Source organism: Sebastes fasciatus, chromosome 16 (assembly GCF_043250625.1).
Source record: "Sebastes fasciatus isolate fSebFas1 chromosome 16, fSebFas1.pri, whole genome shotgun sequence".
Classification (NCBI taxonomy): domain Eukaryota; kingdom Metazoa; phylum Chordata; class Actinopteri; order Perciformes; family Sebastidae; genus Sebastes; species Sebastes fasciatus.
The window spans coordinates 20,566,420-20,586,311 of NC_133810.1; the positions used below are offsets into that span (position 1 = coordinate 20,566,420).

The window sequence follows — 19,892 nt, forward strand, 5'->3', positions numbered from 1 at the left end:
GTGATATGAAATTGTTTTATGTTTCAGGTAATAACATGACTTTCAGTGTCCAATTAGTTGATTATTCCTTTTCACTTCATTTAAATTCAGTGTATAGATAGATATAGATTGCCTATAGATATTTCAACAACCACTTGGGCAGCTGCAAACTAGTTGTCTTAACCATCAAGAAATCCCAGCTTGAGTTGGTGACAACATGCAGTGTAGCATTAATCCAATTCAATTTGTAATAATAATCACAGTATCCTAATACATATTGAGTTAATTGTCCTATTGTCGTATGGTTTGGAGCACCAAAGACACTAAAGGGACCACGATGGCCAAGCCAACAGTGGTTCCCAACCTTTTTCACCTCAAGGACCCCTAAACTGACACAAATTGGACCACGGACCGCCATTTCATAAAATTTTGTCCCTGGGTCCCCCATCTGATTTTTTTTTTTGGTGATCTGTTTATTTGCTTTAAGATGTTTTATTAAAGAAAGTAAATAATAATTCAGGCATCGTGTTACTTATGGATGGAATTTTAGTGAAAATAAATTATTCCCCTCTTTGCTGGGGACCCACTAGAACCCCCTCAAGGACCCCTGAGGGTCCCCAGACCCCACTATGAAAACCACTGCCAAGAAACACACAGTATGGTAGTGGTTATCCTTGTAATGTGAACTGAGGTTTTATGATTTATTCATATTGTGAGCCATACAGACAGACAGAATATTCACTGAATATTGCCACGTGAACTAATGTATACCCTTAGCAACAAAAAACGACACAACATAGTTGAGAAGGAACGTCTCTGTAGATGATACAGTCTGTGTGTGATTGCACTACCAAAGTGACAAAAAAAGGTTTGGCATAGCAGCCTGTCAAACTGATCAGATTGTCCTCATAGCAACCCCTGTTAGTTGCAGCAATAAGAACTGCTTCTGAGCTGCAATTGTCCTCAGGACACTGATATCTCTTGTAGATATTCCTGCTAGCAGTGCAGACATGATCTGTGTGATTTGGATAATATTTTATTCATTTCAAAAATACAAATATTATCTCATCGTCTTCAGCGGTAGCTAACAGTACAAGTTGTGATCACATTTAAAGAATCTTTTAGGGAAATCTCATGATCTAAAGCAGCAAATATACTCTGTCACTGAAGGAAAATGTCAAAATCTATGATTAATCTATGAAACATCTATGACAAAAATATATCATAATCTAATATCTAAATTTCTGTAAATTGTTGGCTGAAGTTACTGTAAGATACACGGTGCAACCTAAATGCAACTTCAGCTCCATGGAGGTTGTGTTTTAACAGGAAATACACTCAATAAACGGGAATAAGATTTATCAACATGTGCAATGTTCAGGATGAAATTGTGACAAAAACATTTAATAGGGTTTGTTTATGATGTGCAGCGTATTGCACAGAAGTTGCATTATGTAAAACCACCCTTGCATTTTCGTTGGATTGTTCCAATACAGAGTAAAACAGAGTAAAATCAGCCCAAAGCTTGTTAGCATCACTGGAACTTGCTTGGCGATGTAAAATGGTGAGGTAAGACTTCCATTGAGTTACTGTCTCCTCTTCATAATTGAGTTGCGTTTTAATATTGCTGATACGTTTACCATGTCACCCCTTTTGTCCACCGCTATTTCAAAGCTTAAAGCTTGTTATAATTGAAAAACTTTAATCAGATTTGACAGATAAAAGCCACCAACTTAGAAATATCAAGCTATAAATGTCTTACCGGTCATTTAAAGTGTGATTTACTCTTCGTTACTGAACTTATGAATCATAATTTAATGTACTGTCAGGGCACCATTTGGGAAAATGGCCTCAACACAAACGACGCGTAACATACGAAGACACAATCTTCACTAAAACCATCATTTATTTATAGAAACACATTGAGAACACTTTCAAAATGAACAATACAGTCCATTCAATTTTGAGGAGCTTCATCTATTTGGCAAATTGATTAAAAATCTAGCAAACGTAGGTCCTACCTATGCAATAGAATAACTTATTTTGTTCTTTAGATACAGCTTTTCTCCATGTTCTTCAGAATCCTGTGTTTCCTCTTGGACAGAGGTTTAATCATGCTTGAAGAGCCAGTGCTTAACACTTAATGGTGTGAAAGAATACACCACAAGCAACCTGATAATCAAGTCATCAGATGTGTGTTCTTTTTTTGTCTATGTTAGAAGTGGTCAGCAAGTGAGCTCCCAAGGAAAAAATGTAACTGTTGTTGGAGAAAAATCACATCCTGACACTGCCTGCCTATTTGCTTCAGTATCAGTGCTGCAGCAGACAATTAGCAAGCCAACAGAGAGTGAGGGAACAATGCGGTTGCTTGCTTTCTGAATGCACTGTGATTAAACCCTTATGTTTTGTTGCTATCTCATTTTGTGTCAGGGATTTAGGGAACCCAAGCAGAATAAAAAACTCCACCAAAAAGTCCCTAACCCTGCAGGGCACAAACTAACTATTTACAAATTTACAGTATATACACATCCCCGAGATAAAGAGAAATGACTCTGTCCTACCCCTTTTGTATGCATTATTTCTCCATATGTTCTGTAAAATCCCTTGGGCTTGAGCATGGGAGCGTCTTAGTGAACATTTGTTCTCAGAGGACCTTCAGATGCAGCCGCTGTTTGGGGTCCCAGAGAGCCCAAAAAGAAAATAATGGCTTCAAAACTCAAGACATTTTCCACTAGAAGACAGCGATACACATGAAAAGGCTCAATCTGCTGAAGCACATTATTTCAGATAATAATTTCAGTCAATTCAGAGCAGATTTACTGTGTGTCTTCCCATTGCTGTCCTATTAAGACCCTGTTAAACACACAGCTGTACAGTACAGTCAGCATGCAGCATGTTTCAGTAATGGGCTACATGAACAGTAGGTAAAGCTATAGGGAAACTGTTAGTGAGCAATAGTTCGGGTCTTGTTTGCATGTTGCGTACGTCTGCTATGATTTGGTGGAAAATGTCAGCAAAGCAAAACAATGCATACTGTATGTAGTATCATGACATCATTAAAAAACAATACATATGTATGTAGTATGATGACATCATTAAGGAGAGAAACGTAATGTAGATGCACATCATAGGTCAATCGTTTAAAGAAAAATATCATGGGACCCACATGATATTTTTCTGAAAATTATGTGTCATTAAATATTGGAATGTATCCATTATTTCCAGCTTTGTAGATGTTTTGGCCCCAAGATCATTTCCAGTATCTATCTATATAATTACCACTGGAACAAGTCATCTAAACTAAAATTTAGAGCCCATTTTTTTAATCAAAGTGATAAGTTAGAATGAAACAGACCTATCAGTCAAATCAACTCAAATAGGCCTACTGCAATAATGGGATACATGTTAGGAGACACAGTAATCAAAAAAGCGGATGCTTTGTTTTACATATTTTGGCCATTTTTTATTATATGGCTTAATTCATCAAATGTGTGAATAATCACAGTAATACTGCCACAAAAGCAAAATCCGAGCCATCTCTGACCTGAGCTCTCAACCCTGGTTGACCTATCTGTTGCTTTCCATCTTAAATTACTGTGAAAATGTTTTAATGTATTAATTCTGAGTTGTTGTAAAAGACTATACTGCCTTAGGGTGTTCATGATAAAATCTCTCCACTATCTCTACAAAGCACAAAGATCAGTAAAGATACATACAGTACATGAAGTATACCATGATCGTTTTTTTAGACATCACAATCCCTTCTTGTTAGGCGATTGCTGTCCTCTAACCCAACACTTTTTGGATCTGTAATTCAACTTTGGTATGCATATCATGTAAGCTTTATTTTTTTGTTGAATACATATATAAAATGGACAGTTGCCTCTTCTACAATAAAGATTATTTTAGTATAGAGATGCTTTCCAGAAAGTGTTTATCCCCATGTCACTGGTACTGGATGTCATTTTGAGCGTAGCATCAATTACAGTAGAATGTGGTTGTTGCATGTTCAACTTTTCCTTCACACATCTCTTTGCGTATTTTTTCACTGAAAAATAATGTTCTAGAAAATATCACTTTTCATTCTGGGACATCAGTAAAAAAAAAACAAAAAAAACAACATTACTCTAGCCCATCTTCTTCTGTCGATCCAGGAACTTTTGTCTTCTGTCCGGAGGTATCTCCTCTAAAGCGATACCATGATTGCTTCCCCTGTAATAGGAAATACAGCTTTTTATGTACCAAGACTGGGACACAGTCAGAGCAGAACACGACATGCCGTCCATACAGTCACTTGATTACATGCTACAGTATAAATGTACATTTATGCATACGTGGAGGAGTAACCAAAATATTTTCTTACCCTGTAAGGTCTGGAGGAATCGGCAGAGGTTTGTTGAAGTCCTCCCTCCCTACCAACCAATATGTGTGCTCAATCCCTTTTCCCTAAAAATAAATAATCAGTAGCATTTATTAGCTGTTATGACAATAGCGTTACAGTGTGTAAATTTATTATTTATTCATTTTACCTTCAACTCCGTCAGGCCCCTGTTTTGCACTTTGTATCCCAGCTCCAAGCTTTCCAGGAGAGCAACTGTCCTTTGGTTGACATGGATTCTGTAAGCTGTAATAGAAAATACAGAAAGATCCTCGATATTTGCTTTAATATCAGTTATACATGTAAAATCTGTATTGGCTTTGGAACTTTCTGAAGTTTAAAATTATTCTATCTGAGAAATTTAGAAAGTAAGGCTGTCATTTTGTATTAAGCCACTTGGTGGCAGAAGACTACCCATCAATGCCAAATACAGTACAGTCAAGCATAAATTAATAATTTTAGCAGTGGAAGAAGCATTCATATCCTTTCTTTATGTAAAAGTCCACATTGTGAAAATACTCCACTACAAGTAAAAGCTCTGCATCCAAAACATTTCTTAAGTAAAATTATGTAAGTATCAGCCAAATGTACTTAAAGTATCAAAAGTAAAAGTACTCATTGTGCAGTAAAATGTTCCTTCTCAGTTTTGTACTATTATATATGACATTTTTGAATTAATATTACTGCTGCATTAAACCTGTAGTAGGCAGAATGTTTTTTCCATAATTTTTTTCCATAATAACCTTTCAGCATATTGTAATTCAAGTGTTCTGCAAGAAAACTAGACTTCTGCACCTCCTCGTGACTCTGTTTTCAAGCTTTAGAAAATCTAGCCCGTGACGGGAGACTTTGGCCAATCACAGGTAATTTCAGAGAGAGAGCGTTCCTATTCGCTGGTCATTCAATGGAGGCAGCTGTCAATCACTCGCAAACTCACGAATGAGAAAGTTTGTGACCTGGCAGCCATGTTGAGATCAGTTGATGAAATACCAAGCACCACCAGCCGGAGCAAACTTTCTCATTTTACAGCTAAACAGTACACTACAAGATGTTTCTGAGAGTAGATGTATAAAGCTGCATAAAATGGTTTGAATTTGTACCTGAGTACAGTACTCGAGTAAATGTACTTAGTTACATTCCACCACTGTATTTTAGATACTGCTCAGTTTATTACAGTATGATCTCCTGGGAGCTCCATCAAATGTGATTCTTAAACACAAGTTAAGTGTACTTAGCAGTTAATACTTAAATTCACACTTAATTTCTACAGCATGCAGAGGGCAGAGGAGGCAAACTTGGTCATTGATGTTGACATTTACTCTGAAACTTCAATTTGGCCTCTAATTCTGCTGATAGTCTTAAAGGATTAGTTAGGACTGCTCACTTTAAAGCCCTGTTTAGCCTCAGGCAGCATGCACACAGACTACACCTGTACTCTCAACCACTGTGTCAATGTAAAACAAAAATGATTAAAAAAAGGAAGAGGATATCGGTCTGGTCTATATACTGATGTGTGAGACACTCACGCAACCCTGTGGACTCCATTCGAGACGCTGTGTTGACAGTGTCTCCAAACAGACAGTACCGAGGCATCGTAAGACCCACCACTCCTGCTACCACTGGGCCTGCAAACATAGACAGCAACAACACACACGACTATGACGCTTCTCCTAGGCAAGAAATATGTCTAAAATAAATATGACTATAACTTTGAAGACTAATTTTTCAATACAATTGTTGTTCCTATTCTTTCTAGTAGACTCATAATCTCTTTTCATTTCAATAAAAGTACTCAACTCTATTCCCAAAACATAACATTAAAGCTGTGCACTACTACCACTTCTGTGTACATAAAGAAATTCATAGAATCGAGTTAGAAATCCAAAGTATGCAGTGTGTTAATTGGATGACAGTGCTCTAAGTGGATAGCGTTTCACTGTTCCAGGAATAAGTTCCAGACTAGGATAAAGGAGGTAAAAATAGCTCCTTGCCTTAGCAGCTTGAGCTCCTGTATTCTTATTATTCCTCTGTAACATATTAACTTTTACTCACTCTGGAACAGAGTGCCAAATTACTCATTACACGTGTATGTGACTCTTAAAGTAATCACTCAGGGTAAAAAACGTTCCATATGCAACATTACTACTGTATATATATTTATATATATGTGTATAGAGAGAGAGAGAGAGAGCATTAGAACACAGAGAGGATTAACATATTGCTCACCAGAGTGAAGGCCAATACGGATCCTGACCCTCAGTTCAGGCATGTGCCTCATCTTGAAGGTCCCGATGCAGTGGAGGATGTCAAGAGACATGTTGGCCATCTCGGCTGCGTGACGGTTGCCGTTTCTATTGGGGACTCCTGAGGCTACCATGTAGGCATCTCCGATAGTTTCCACCTACATACAAGAAAAATTAAGAACACACACCCACACACAAACAAGTTCAACACTGCAAAGAATCATCTTGATTAATAATGGACATGTGTTAAAATGAGGTTGGAAATATAACATCAACAATATAGATAATCTTAGATCTAATTATTGTGGAAAGTTTGCCAGGAAATACAAAAAGATGCAAGACTGAATGAAATTTTGTTAAAAAAAAAAACTGAAACTGAGGCTACGTTCCAAATCACATACTTTTTCTTTTTACTTTTAGTACATACTGCAGCTGTCCTTACAAAGTGCGTACTGTTGCATGCAGTATGCATATAATTGGGACATATTACTTCTTCATAACATTGCGCCTTAAACTTTGACCCTCTTGCTCATATATCCGCTCCGCAGAGGAATATGGGTCAGAATAGCCAGAAAAGCATGCTGGCTTGATATGTATTAACTGTTAATATTTTACCACTCTCATCCCAACTGTTTGGCCCACTTAGGCTTTTACTGGTATTTATCATTGTATTTATTATTATTATTATTATTTTCTTAATCTAATGTCATTTAACCCATAGCAAAGGAAGCTTTTAAGTGTATGTACATCTGTGAAATGTGCATGTCTGTGAATCCAAAGACAAATTTTAATAAAGATGTCTATTCTTGTGCAAAATGCAACCGGATGTAGTAGGACATCCTGGTATTTTTGGCATACTGCATTTGACATACTATGTATTATGTATACTAAATAGTATGGTAGTATGGGTATTGGAATGCACAGAAAAAAAGAAAAACATATTTACAATATCAACCCCCCACCCATCACTCACCTTGTAGACATCATGCAGTCCAATGATAGCATCAAAGAGTGTGTAGAGGTCGTTGAGTAAGTCTACCACCTCGATGGGATCGCTGAGAGCCGAGATGGTGGTGAAGCCCACGATGTCACTGAAGTACAACGTGACCTCGCTGAAATGCTCGGGTTTGACAGGCTTGCCCGTCTTCAGCGCCTGGGCCACAGACCTGGAGGAGGACGACAATGATGAGTGGTGAAACACAAGTCTTCTCACAAGTAAAGTAATAGTAAAGTAAAGTAATTTTACACAACACAGACTTTTACAGACATTCAACTGCTGTCCATTTATAATCCCATAAATGTGACGATTTCAGGATTTCCACCTAAACTATTACTACTACTACTATTATTGGTCATTGCAAATAGGCAAAGTGACGTTTCTAAAAACAAGACTGAGATACACAAAATGACAGCATGGTGGGACCCTCTCCTCTCAGCATGCAGGTGCTATCTCTCTTTGATAGATCAGTGACTTCAAATACATTCATTTTTTATTTGACCTAATATGATAAAGATTCGTGAGATATGATTAAACTAAATCCAATGCTATGAAGAACCCACTTGAGTATGTAATGGTGTCCTTGTTTGACTTTGAGATGAAGAAAATTCTGGTAATAACATCCAGCTCTGAGACAGAAACATTTTTTGTGATCAGTTGCACTACAAATCATAAAAGCAAACTGCTGCATTTAGGTCTCCACAGTTTGTGAGAAACATTATGTTAAGCTGCAGAAGACCTCCTACCACTACAGTATGTCAGGGAGCAGCCACCCTGCTGAACTGAGCACTGAATCCCTGCCAGCTTCAGGGAGGCTGTCTTCTGACCATTGACCTCCCTGTTTGAAGAAGTAACAAAAGCGTAATTTAAAGTGGAGGTAAATTGGCATCATTGGGCAAAAAATCCATAATTACCTTTCAGCATATTGTAATTCAAGTGTTCTGAGAGAAAACTAAACTTCTGCACCTCCTCATGGCTCTGTTTTCAGGCTTTAAAAAAATGTAGCCCGTGATGACTTTGGCCAATCACAGATCATTTCAGAAAGAGAGCCTCCCTATTGGTTATTCATTCAACGGAGGCAGCAGTCAATCACTCGCGAACTCCGATCAAACGGTCAAACTAGGCAGCGCTGATCGAATATGAATTAATATTCTGTTAGTGTAATGCCTATTTCTCACCTCAAATGTTTTCAGAAACATCTTGTAGTGTACTGTTTAGCTGTAAAATTAGAAAATTTGCTCCGGCTGGTGGGCGGTGTTTGGTATTTCCTCAACCGATCTCAACATGGCTGCCGGTTCACAATCTTTCTCATTTTACAGCTAAACAGTACACTACAAGATGTTTCTGAAAACATTTGAGGAGAGAAATAAGCATTACAGTAACATAATATTAATTCATATTTGATCAGCGCTGCCTAGTTTAACCGTTTGATCGGAGTTCACGAGTGATTGACAGCTGCTCAGAGATGGCAGACTCCGGCTCGGCTTTGATTGGTTGTTTCCTCCGGTCTGTGAAATCTTGCAGATGACACCAGAGGACACAGAGGCACATGATTTTTTTCAGATTACCTGTCTCATGTAAAGTGACCGTTTTATAAAAATAACTTTTTTTTATCATAAGTGCTCCAATCTCGTCTACTGCTGCTTTAAGCAAAATATTCTATTGTTATTGTGCTGATGCTCTATAGGCCTCCAGAGGCTACGACTTAAGAGCATGACATCACAGTTTTATCAATTCAGTCGTGTGTTGCTGGACACTCACTTGGGCAACATTTGAGCAACCAGTTTGTCTGTCTTCTGCCTCTCCACCTCCAGCTCCTCTGTCCTCTCTCTGATCAGATCCTCCAAGTTGGAGGAGTACTGCTCCAACATACGCAGCATGGAGTCGATGATGTTAGTCTTCTTTCCCTTGGTGATGTTCTTGAACTGTCATGTGTAAAGGAGGGCACAGGAATGTCATCTCCAGCATGCTACTTTCACACAAAACAGCATAAAAAAAGAAGGAGTAGATGTGGATCAACACGCGTTTACAGTGTTTTTACCTGTTTGAAGATCTCCTCAAAGGTCGGCCTCTTCTCTGGCTCTTCACTCCAAGCCTGTTTCATAACCTGTATCACGTCCATCGGGGCCTCATCCACCGACATGGAGGGCCGACACAACGGAGGAGGCTCTTTGAGCTTGTTGATAATCTCTGTCAACACACATAGACAAGAACACACAGATGTTAGGCACACACAGAAATGCACAAAAACAGACAAAATACATTGTAATAAAAATTCAATGCAATTGTCTCGAATAGGATTTTGTGCGGCCAATTTTGTTAAATAAATATAAATGTTATTGGTGATTTTCTTTTCAGCTCAGCGTGAACTGTTTTGTGTATAATTTGAGCAAAAAGCAACAATAAATAGCATGTTATTATCCCCACAGGAGGGGAACATAAAGGACAGGATGGACATTTCAATTAGCACCTGCACAAATTTGCCAAAAACATTTAAAATCTTAATAGATCATGGCCCCAAAACCTCCTGCTACTTCTTCGGGGTTACTATGCCCATATCACTCACCCTTGGGAGGCATGTCCAGCATGCAGAAAGGTGCAGAGCGAGAGATGACCTCCTGCCCGATGATGGAGAAGCTGTAGACATCCCCACTGAACGTGCCCCTCCTCCTCAGACTGGGGTTTCTCAGCAGCTCGGGTGCCGTCCAAAGCAGATCTTTATTGAGAAAATAAAAATAAAAATGCACAACGATAAATACACAAATAATACTGATATACAGTATACGAGCAAAGTCACTAAATTAGTCTGTGGATGGACATGAACTCACTCTCTGGCTTTTCCCCTTCAGTGTCAATGCCTTGGGATATCAAAATTTCGTTGAAGCCATAATCTGTCACCTTCAATACGAAGCGCCCGTCTACCACACAATTACGGGATTTGAGTCGTCCATGGATGACGTCACGGTTATGCAGGTACTTCATTCCCTGATAATAGATTGGGGAAAACGTGTGAGCGATGAGGAAAGGTGACAAGATGGGAAATGAAACGCATCATTTTGTCTCTCTTACCCGAATCAGATCCATTAACAGGGAAGACTTGAACATCCAGTCAAGACGCACTTCCTCATTGATGAGCAGATCCTCCAAGCTACCCCTGGAGCAGTGCTCGGTCACAACGGCAAGGATCCCGAAGTCACAGAACAGTCCCAGGAAAAGATTGAGGTTCTCGTGCCTCATGTCTCTGAGCTGATTGGAAGTCAACGGAAACATCAAGAAACGTTACGTTGCAAGAGGAATAGAGTGGTGCAGGAATGAGTCCTAAAACCTGGAAATGAGTTAGCATTGTAACATTTCTGTTTCCTGTGCCTGGAAGTCAATAGGTTTTTTGATTGGGTTTTTAGTTAGATGCCTGAAAATAAGGTCTTTGGTTAACACAAGCTGAAGAGATTTTAATATTATATTATGACATAAAATACGTCAGTAAATATCCCACTCGTGAATTCTGAAGCTTTGACGTGTCTTAAAAAAGGGGGTTGCTAAGAAGTGGCTAAATGAGACTACTAAACGTCATCACGTCGACTTGTCTGCCTTTTCAGCCTTGTTGTTTATACTCACTGTCATTAGTTGTTAGTTCATTTATAGCCTGACTTTAGCTTTTTACTTCTGACGATTGCATTCACGCTTCAAAAACCACAATAGTGATGTTCATTCATGAAGATTATCTTGCTGAACAAAACGTGTAAGTATCATAAATGTTTGTGTGTCACACAGGTTATTTTCTGCAATAATCCAAAACCCAATGGAAAAATCCTATTGGCTTTTGGTTGAGGGAACCCAGGGCGATGCTAATTTCCTGGTTGGCCTACAAAAATACGTCATCCCTACAGCACTCTATATCACTCAGTTTGATGCATTTTATTTTGGCCAGGGACCAAACCGGTCTATAGTCTGTGTTTTCTGGCAACGATGTAAAATCAGTCATTTTAATAATGACACACATTCACTTACCTTGACAAAGACAAACTCAGTGCTGCCGTTGACACCTGATACCCCTCCACCGGGGCATTTCTTCAACCAAACCCAGTCACCCTGGGACGAACACAAAACGATACAGTTTTTGTGAAACTAAAAAACAAAAAGAAAATGTCAAACAGCAGCTTATTGAATGTGTTGCCTCACCTCAAACACAGCAACATTGGAGCTGTCTGGCGAGGAGGCCATGTAGCTGCGACCGGATACCGAGTGGTGAGGCGTCCTCATATCGAGCTGGCTTTTCAGGATACTTTCGTCATTGATCTTCTGCTCACACACACACAGTTCAAAAGAGGACGGGTCAGCTTATAGTAGATCATCTTTCACAGATAATCAACTTTCATACATCACATATTTGCAAAGAAAGATACGATCAGTATTGCCAGAGATTCAGCATTTAGGAACTGACCCGTTTGCTGATTTGAGTGTTGATGAACACCAGGTCGTCCAAAGTCAGGACTACCTTTGTTGATCCGCCATTACCACCTCCAAAACTGAGTCCTATCCTGCCACTTTTCCTAGACAAAACAAAAAAAAGAAAAGAAAAGCAATCATTATGTTTTTTGAAAGATCACATAAGACTGCACCGGATAATTCTTTGATACTCTGCTGTACATACTTGAGACTAATAAAGAAGTTAGCTCCACATCCAACGACTGCAATGAACACAAGGAAAAGAAAGAACAGAGTGACGGTGTCCAGGCCTTTGGGAAGAGAAGAAAAACACAAGGACAATTTGAATGTACTGAATTATTCAGCAGTGCACCAGCTTTATATTTATTTCCTGCGATGAAACTACTCACCTCCGGTGCAGGCAAAGTAAGGGCTAAACCAGCAGCTTGAGTCCGTGTAGGGCGTGCTGCCTGCAAAATGGATCGAACGGCCGAGGTATTTCAAGCTGCCGACCCCGCCATACGTATGAGTGGCATCCACAATATGAGTGGAGTAGAGAAAGTTGCCAATGCCACTGTAATCCAGCACTACGTAGCGAGCTTGCATGCCTTCGCCGTTCTTGCCGGCCTTCAAGTGCTGATTGAAGCCTTCAAATTCAAAGCCGCCCTGGCTGTCACCCAAGATCTCACCAGTTACCCAGCGGCCTCCACTGGCGCGGGCCTGCTCTGCAGCCATAGCTATGTAGTATATCATGTTGTAGATGGTGCCAAAGAATGGAGAAACCTAACAGAAGAAAAGTGATGTGATGAGTTTAGTTTAATTAAAATGTTTGTAAAAGTATCATATTTTTCTATCATTACTCCTATCATCATTTTCTATTATTACAATATACAATAGTGAGTCTCACCTGCTCTGGTGGGGTGCTGCTGCGGATCTCATAGCTGTCCTGACCGTCTCTGAAGGCCTCATAGAAATTGCGTTTTCCAGAGTCCACAGTGATGGTGAGGACCCCGTCGTAGGCTTTCCGCAGCTTGGTGTCGTTGCCTAACATATAGTAGGGTGCCTCCTTGTAGGGTAGTGCGTAGAGGAGGGCGTCGTAGGGGATGAACACGTAGCCACGGTCAATCATACTCATGGCCAAGGCTGTTGTCAGGAGCTGGTACTGGGCTTGGCCACCAATCAGGACAGAAGGCATGCACATAATGACCACTGTGGAGAGAGGAAGGATTAAAAATGTATTCATTTGCATGATTCATGTGCAATAAAAACAGTGTGGAGGGTGTTTTGTTGTCTTATTATAGTCATCTTTACATCTAAAACTCACCTCTGACCCTGTCTGCTTGCCGAACTTTTGTCAGGGCTCTCCGAGGCCCATCCTTGTCGGACTCCATGGTGACCACAGGGTTGACAGGCAGGCCGAGGGCCCTCAGTGACGAGGCAAGCTCCTGTCCTGTGGCTTCCCACAAATCCGTCTCCTCTGAGATTATGGCCACATGGGCCCACGAAAAGAACCGCAACACAGAGAAAAGAACACGGGAAGACAGTGGCAGCGGCCGCAGGAAGGTGGAATACATCCCTCCTGTGTCCATGTTGGGTTTGAGGCAACCCCAGGAGAGAATCCCAACATCCCACTCCTTTGCATATAGAGCAGCTGAGGAGCAGTAGCCTGGGTTGGCGGGGCCCAGAAAAGCAGCACCATAACCATCCAGCTCGGCAAAGCGAGCTAGAGCACGGGATGACTTGCAGTCCTCATTGATCAGCGTGTAGTCATACCAGTAGCCTTTGTTGAGGTAGGGGTCCTTGTTTATGCGGGCGGTGGCGAGGCGGGCTGCCAAGTCAGGGAGGGCTTTAGAGTATAAGAGGTCACATGTCCAGGGTCCAACCAGGGCCACCTTGAAAGTGGTCGCCCAGGATTGACAGGGCAGAAATGAGAGCATGATGACTAAGGGCAGAAGAAGCCAGTTCCCACACCGGCTCCTGGAGCGTTGCACCGGGGATGATGGCATCTGTGGTTTTGCTGATGAAGCTGCTAATGATTTAAACAGACTATATCCACTGCAACTGTTTGCAGCCGCTGTCCGCTTATGTCCTTTTCGCTTCACTTTTATTGAGTCATGCTGCCATCGAGGGTGGTAGGATAGGTTGTGCAGAAAGCGAGGGTCTCTGTGACTTGCCATTTTCCTCAAACAGCTATTCTGATGCTTTAGAGACAGCAGGGGAGCGGAGAGTTTATGGTAATAATAACCGTGACAGTCAATGTGTCTTCGTGGATAGGACTTCCCTTGGCACTCAGCAGGCCTCTAGTCCAAAATTGGACACACGACGAGACGACCCCAAGCCATCGCTGCCTCCAAAAAAAAAGGAAAAGAAGGTGTAATTAGAACAATTTGTAGCTCAACAATTCAGCGTGATGAAGTTTTTGCTTCCTCAGTTCTGTGATACAAGCGAGGACACCTCAGGGCTTTAACAGTCTCCAGGGTTCAGACATGATCCCTGACCTCAACTTGCGTCTGGTTGAGCCGTTTTGTTTAACAGAATGTGATGTTGAATCTTATCAACATCCATCTGTCTCACAAGGACATGGTGCCCACAGTGCCAGCACTGTTCCTCGAAGAATTAATGGCATGTGTGTGGCAAGCTGATTAGCTCTGCCGGGTCCACGGAGTTTAAGAAATTGAGTGCCAGGTAACGTGGAGCTAAATCTGGCCTTGTTGTCTCTATTTGGTCTTGGCATCTCTTTTCCCTTCAAAAGTCAATCTCTTTGAGATCTTCTCAGCCATCCATTTCTCACCCCTCAGGTTCTTGAAACCGGCATCTAAATGTGTACTAGCTGTTAAAAATATCTCAGGATTAAATGATAGTATGATGGATCTTATACTGGCATTCCACGTTAAATAAGAAAAGACATGTTTTTTATTAATCTTAAAACATAAACTGAATTTAGAGACTTAATTGCTGAAAGACAATGATACTGAAATTTCAATGTGTTGCATTTATTGCATGCAAATACATGCTATGGCTATAATCTTCTGCATTGGACATTTTCATCATCTACTGTAACTCTGCCAATGATGTTTTGAAAACCTACTTTTAATTCCTGTTTGTAACTAATACACAAACTTTGCTGATACTTCATTCTGCGTTCAGGAACACACTTAAAAATGGCTGCCCATGTCAAAAGTATTGACATTGACAGCTGAGCAAAAGGCCTGACCAACCTGTCAGCGGTGAGGGGAACTTTAGTGGCAGCTAATGCTAAAATTCAGAGCATTGCTTCTTAAGTTTAAGAAAGTTCAGTTTGAAAGAAACAAAACATGTTCCACCAATACTGGTTTATAAAGACAGTTTAAAAACTTTAGTCCACAGCTTAAAATACTGAAGAATTACCTAAGAATACCACTACTAAGAATTACCTCCAGTGAAACAATTGCGGATGACAAAAATGTTAACAATCTTGTGTTTGTTGTGTTGCGTTTATATTATAGCCTGAGTGATACTGGATTTTATCGATATTGATGTACAATATTGTATTGAGAATCTGATGGTTTTTACATAAACACATGGCATAAACAAACAACCTTGACACAGATTCTTATGATTTAAAAACAAAATAAAATTAAGTATTATGACAAAGATACACACTAAGTGGGACATTTTACAGCTAAAAGATGAACTTGTCAGTGCTCTCTGGTGGACTGCAATAGTGACACTGTTTCTAAATTATCTCAAACTTAGTTTGGCTGGTTTATCTGTCTGATAGCTCTAGTTTATGTTTGCACAATCTTAAATGAGGCCTATTTTGGGTTAAATCTTACATGTAAACCACCTGTGGCTTTCAGTGGTTTAAAAAATGACATTTTAACAGCCCAAAATACCACAGAGCCTGATCTGATTCTTTGCCTTCAAGCTGAAACGCAGCAAGCAAGCAAGCTGCAACTATCAAGCCTGCTAAAGTGGCTAATACTGTCATTGGCTTATCAGTTCGCAATAGGTCGAGAGGAGCCCTTACTAATGCTAACCTTGTTCTAAAGTGCTGCTGAAAATAAAAAATAGGTCAAATTATGTCAATCCATCAAAATGCATTTTACATTTCATTAATAGAGCAATTTTTTGGAAGTCTATAACAAATTTATGAAGGGATTGGACGATCCTTGGCGTTCCAACAGTATAACCTTTACTGGAGCAGGCTACAATGACACTGTATGATGGAGGAATTGTTCACATTAAAAAAAACTATACCTATATTACCCTTAATAATGGTAAATCAATGACAAGACAATTCAGTGAAGCAGATCTAATAAGAGACAGCTCTGACCTGGAGCGGTTTCTCTACATACTGTAGGAGCCATGTCGACGCCGGAGCCTGTCGTTGAAAAGCACCATCCAAACTCCAGGTGGATTAAGTATACAGCAGTATACAGCAGGAACAGTTGTCGTTGTCCTTCTATTGGGAAACAATATCATAGGTAATCCAAATAGCATGGAAAGTAAAAAAAATAATCTAATTATCTCCTCTTGTATCCAAGTTCCTTAAAGACAATACTGAATATGAAAATTCTCCACATTTCCAGTAGTTGCTTTAGCTCTCCCTGTCCCTGTTTTGGACTGGGACCCACCCCAAACCACAGAGCGAGGGATAGTGCGTGAGAAGAGGTGCAACCCCAATCCAGCGTCTGGGTTCGTAAAAAGGTAGCAGAGAGCTGTGGAGAGGTAACAGGTAAAAGAAAGGTAAGAGAGGAGAAGACTGGTGAGCTTTGACTCCTCAGCCCTCTTTAGCTTTTAATCCACACAAGTGTGGTAAGAGTGTGTGTGTGTGTGTGTGCGTGTGTGTGTGTGTGTTTGTGTGTGTGTGTGTGTGTGTGTGTGTGTGTGTGTGTGTGTGTGTGTGGCGGGAGGGGGGGGGGGGGGGGGCGGGGGTGTTCGATGAGAAAGAAAAAGAAGGTGAATGTAGAGGTATATTCACTCTGGATCATTTACACAGAGTAAATTTAAGTGCTGATGTAGCTTAGAACATTTTAAAATAACCTACAATTTAAGACTATCTATATACTAACTAAGACTAACTACAGGACTGATTTGATTGATGGATTCAACGGCTATTTTAAGAGTCAGAACTGGGAAGAAATGTGCTGAAAATGGTGGCTTACTGGACTGATTTATTGTTTTATATATTAGGAGGACCATAAAAAGTATGATTTGATTTGCTGGTGTGAGGAATGTAGTTTATGTGACTTTTTGTGCCAGAACAGGGACATTTAACTCATCAAAATCCATGAACTTTGACTTTGAAGGAACTTTCAACCATCAGCAAAGTGTCGTTCCATAATGCATACCTTGAGAAACTCCCTACTTTAATACTCTCGGCTATAAATGTGCCCAACGCAAAAAGAAAAAATAATTAATAAACCTCCACATGCAAAACAGAACAACTCGGAGAGCGCATACCTCCGCCAAGGAGCCTGACTTTAAAAACAGATCACAGCTCACAGCTGGCGGTACCGTGAGGTGGTTGGCTTATTAATAACATGGTGTGTTTCTGTGTAACGTATCGGCGGATGCCTCTATCATTCAACAGCCTTGTTATGTCTGTATCATCTATTGCTTTTTTCTTTCTCACCATGGACGGCCAGCAGCTCCCGCACCTCTAAGTCTCGCCACACATCCACACACGTATCTCTCTGCTCTCAGAAGGAGGCTGGGTCATCAGCGCGTTATCAGTTACAAAGCGCATGTGTTATACGCAGTGGTCATAATGTTGTGGCTGATTAGAGTCCTTAAAGGTACTGTTTGTAACTTCTTACACTTATAAATCGGGTCGGTGTGCCATGCACGCTCGTGTGTGGCTACGCTGTTCCAACACAAACTACATGGAAGCACCAAAACCGCAAAGTTATATCTGGTGAAGCCCGTCTTGCAATACAGTGTAAACTCTTCCTGCTCCAGCCCCCCGACCGCGGCCAGAAGACACAGGGGAGACTGTAGCTTTGGTCAACTGGGCCGGAGTCGATGCTGCTCTGCTCCTCTGTCTGCCTGCTTGCCTTCACTCACACACCGCGCTCGTTTTCACTCGCTCAACCTCTCACGTGGTACACACTGCAGAAGACGGGAGTCAGAAGCAGGACAATATCAGCATTGATTCATGGAGAGACCTTCGTCTGGTCAGCTAACATTACTGCCAAGCAAGTGAAATATAGAGTGATAGAGTATAGAGTATTGTGGTTTTAGCTGACGTGTGTCGCCTCACTGTTTTGACCGATGCTCGTTCATGTCTATGTAGAGCGAGCACAAGCGCGAGCGCTAGCAACAGGACGCTGACTTTCGTGGACTTAACGGCCTCAGGTGTCACTGTTATCAAGCAATTTCTGTTTCTTACATAGAGTCCCTTTAAAAAAAATACTTTATTGTGTAGCACAATCGAAATCGAAGCCGGAATCGAAAAGATTGTTCATTGTGCTACACGCCACCCCTCCAAAAAAATTTCATTGAAATCCATCATGAACTCTTGGAGTGATCCTGCTAACAGACAAACAAACAAACAAACCAACGCCGGTAAAAACATAACCTCATTGGCCTTGGCGGAGGTAATAATTGCACACTTACCACCGATGGCTACCTTAAACCATAGAATAGCATGCAAGAATACCTTGAAACTGGTGCAGTGATTAAGGGGCCTCTATCTGTGGCCCCATTTAACCCTACTGCTCAAGTCCACCATGATGTTATTTGCCGTTCACCTAGTCTTACTGCAGTAGATAAAAAGATACTAACTGACATTTAGCACGGCTAAAACTCTTCTCACACACACACACACACACACACACACACACACCGGTAAAATGGGTCTTTCATTCCATCATTTAGTAATTAAAGCTTGGATTGTAACAATTTGTTTTTCTCAACCCAGAAAAATACCACAAAATGTTCATAAATAAAAGCTGTTTTAGATTGATCAAATATGTCAAGGTGTCTTTATTATGACTACATTCCTCCTGCTGACATCTTTGTAGCCTTCGTCCTTTCCCAATATTGGGCTTCAAATTCTGGACAAGATAACGGTCATAGGGCAAAGGCATCTTAATGCTAATAAAGGCATAAGAACTGCAGTATGTGAGCTGGAGCCGAGGGCTGAAAATATCCTGTGGTAAGCTACTGAAAGTCTGCTGCTCTTGTGACCTGGCAGCATGTACAGGTCACTACAGCTGGAAAGCCTTTGGGAGGGGGGAGGGAAACTCCACATTAAGAAAACATTTAACATTTAAATGTAAAAGATACTCATAAACGATAGAGTGACCTCTGCTGAGCTTTATGACGATGGGCCCCTATGTATGGAAGTGTGACGATGTGTTTATTGTTTGTCCTGTCTTGCACATTGATAGCAGCCTTGTTGAAGTAATCAGATTAGTCAGGTGAGGCTGTGCTAAACTGATCTGCTGCCTGCAAGCCTCTTAGCGACATGGCTAACGGCACTGCCTGAGATCACTTCAAAGCAAGGTCACACACACAGCCGGCCCAGTTGAGCAAAGAACCAGCCACTGCAGAGGTAGCAACACTGCACCATACTGACAGGAGGATAGCAGCACTTCTGACCTGTTAATTTATCATTATTACTATTATTTTCTGTTATTAATCTGTAGCCCAAACCAACAACCACAGTCATGTAGGCAAAACATGCTAAATTAGTATTCTGTTTTTAATCTAAACCTATCCAAATGCACTATATCTACATTTGAATGAGTCACACCTGTCTTTAGAAGATAGTGTGATACTGGTATGTGCTAGGTCACATGACTCTCAAAGCGGTCGTGTGATTTGACGATTTATAAGTACATCTCTCTTGGAATTCTACACTTTCTCTGGCGAAGCTATTTGT

At 40.7% G+C, this 19,892-nt stretch overlaps 1 protein-coding gene across 1 annotated transcript; it reads right to left on the reverse strand.

Annotated features, from left to right (window-relative positions):
- Window positions 1-1,353: 1,353 nt before the first annotated feature.
- Window positions 1,354-16,705, reverse strand: gucy2d (guanylate cyclase 2D, retinal). Its single transcript, XM_074611651.1, has 19 exons — window positions 16,338-16,705; window positions 13,347-14,366; window positions 12,930-13,231; window positions 12,433-12,805; window positions 12,249-12,333; window positions 12,039-12,147; window positions 11,777-11,896; window positions 11,606-11,686; window positions 10,667-10,843; window positions 10,426-10,582; window positions 10,164-10,313; window positions 9,639-9,787; window positions 9,359-9,522; window positions 7,574-7,766; window positions 6,584-6,758; window positions 5,884-5,982; window positions 4,509-4,603; window positions 4,343-4,425; window positions 1,354-4,191 (listed from the first exon to the last, which is right to left on the reverse strand). The coding sequence occupies exons 2-19, from the start codon at window positions 14,197-14,199 to the stop codon at window positions 4,107-4,109; spliced, it is 3,450 nt and encodes a 1,149-aa protein (XP_074467752.1). The 5' UTR covers window positions 14,200-14,366; window positions 16,338-16,705; the 3' UTR covers window positions 1,354-4,106.
- Between the last annotated feature and the right edge of the window lie 3,187 nt (window positions 16,706-19,892).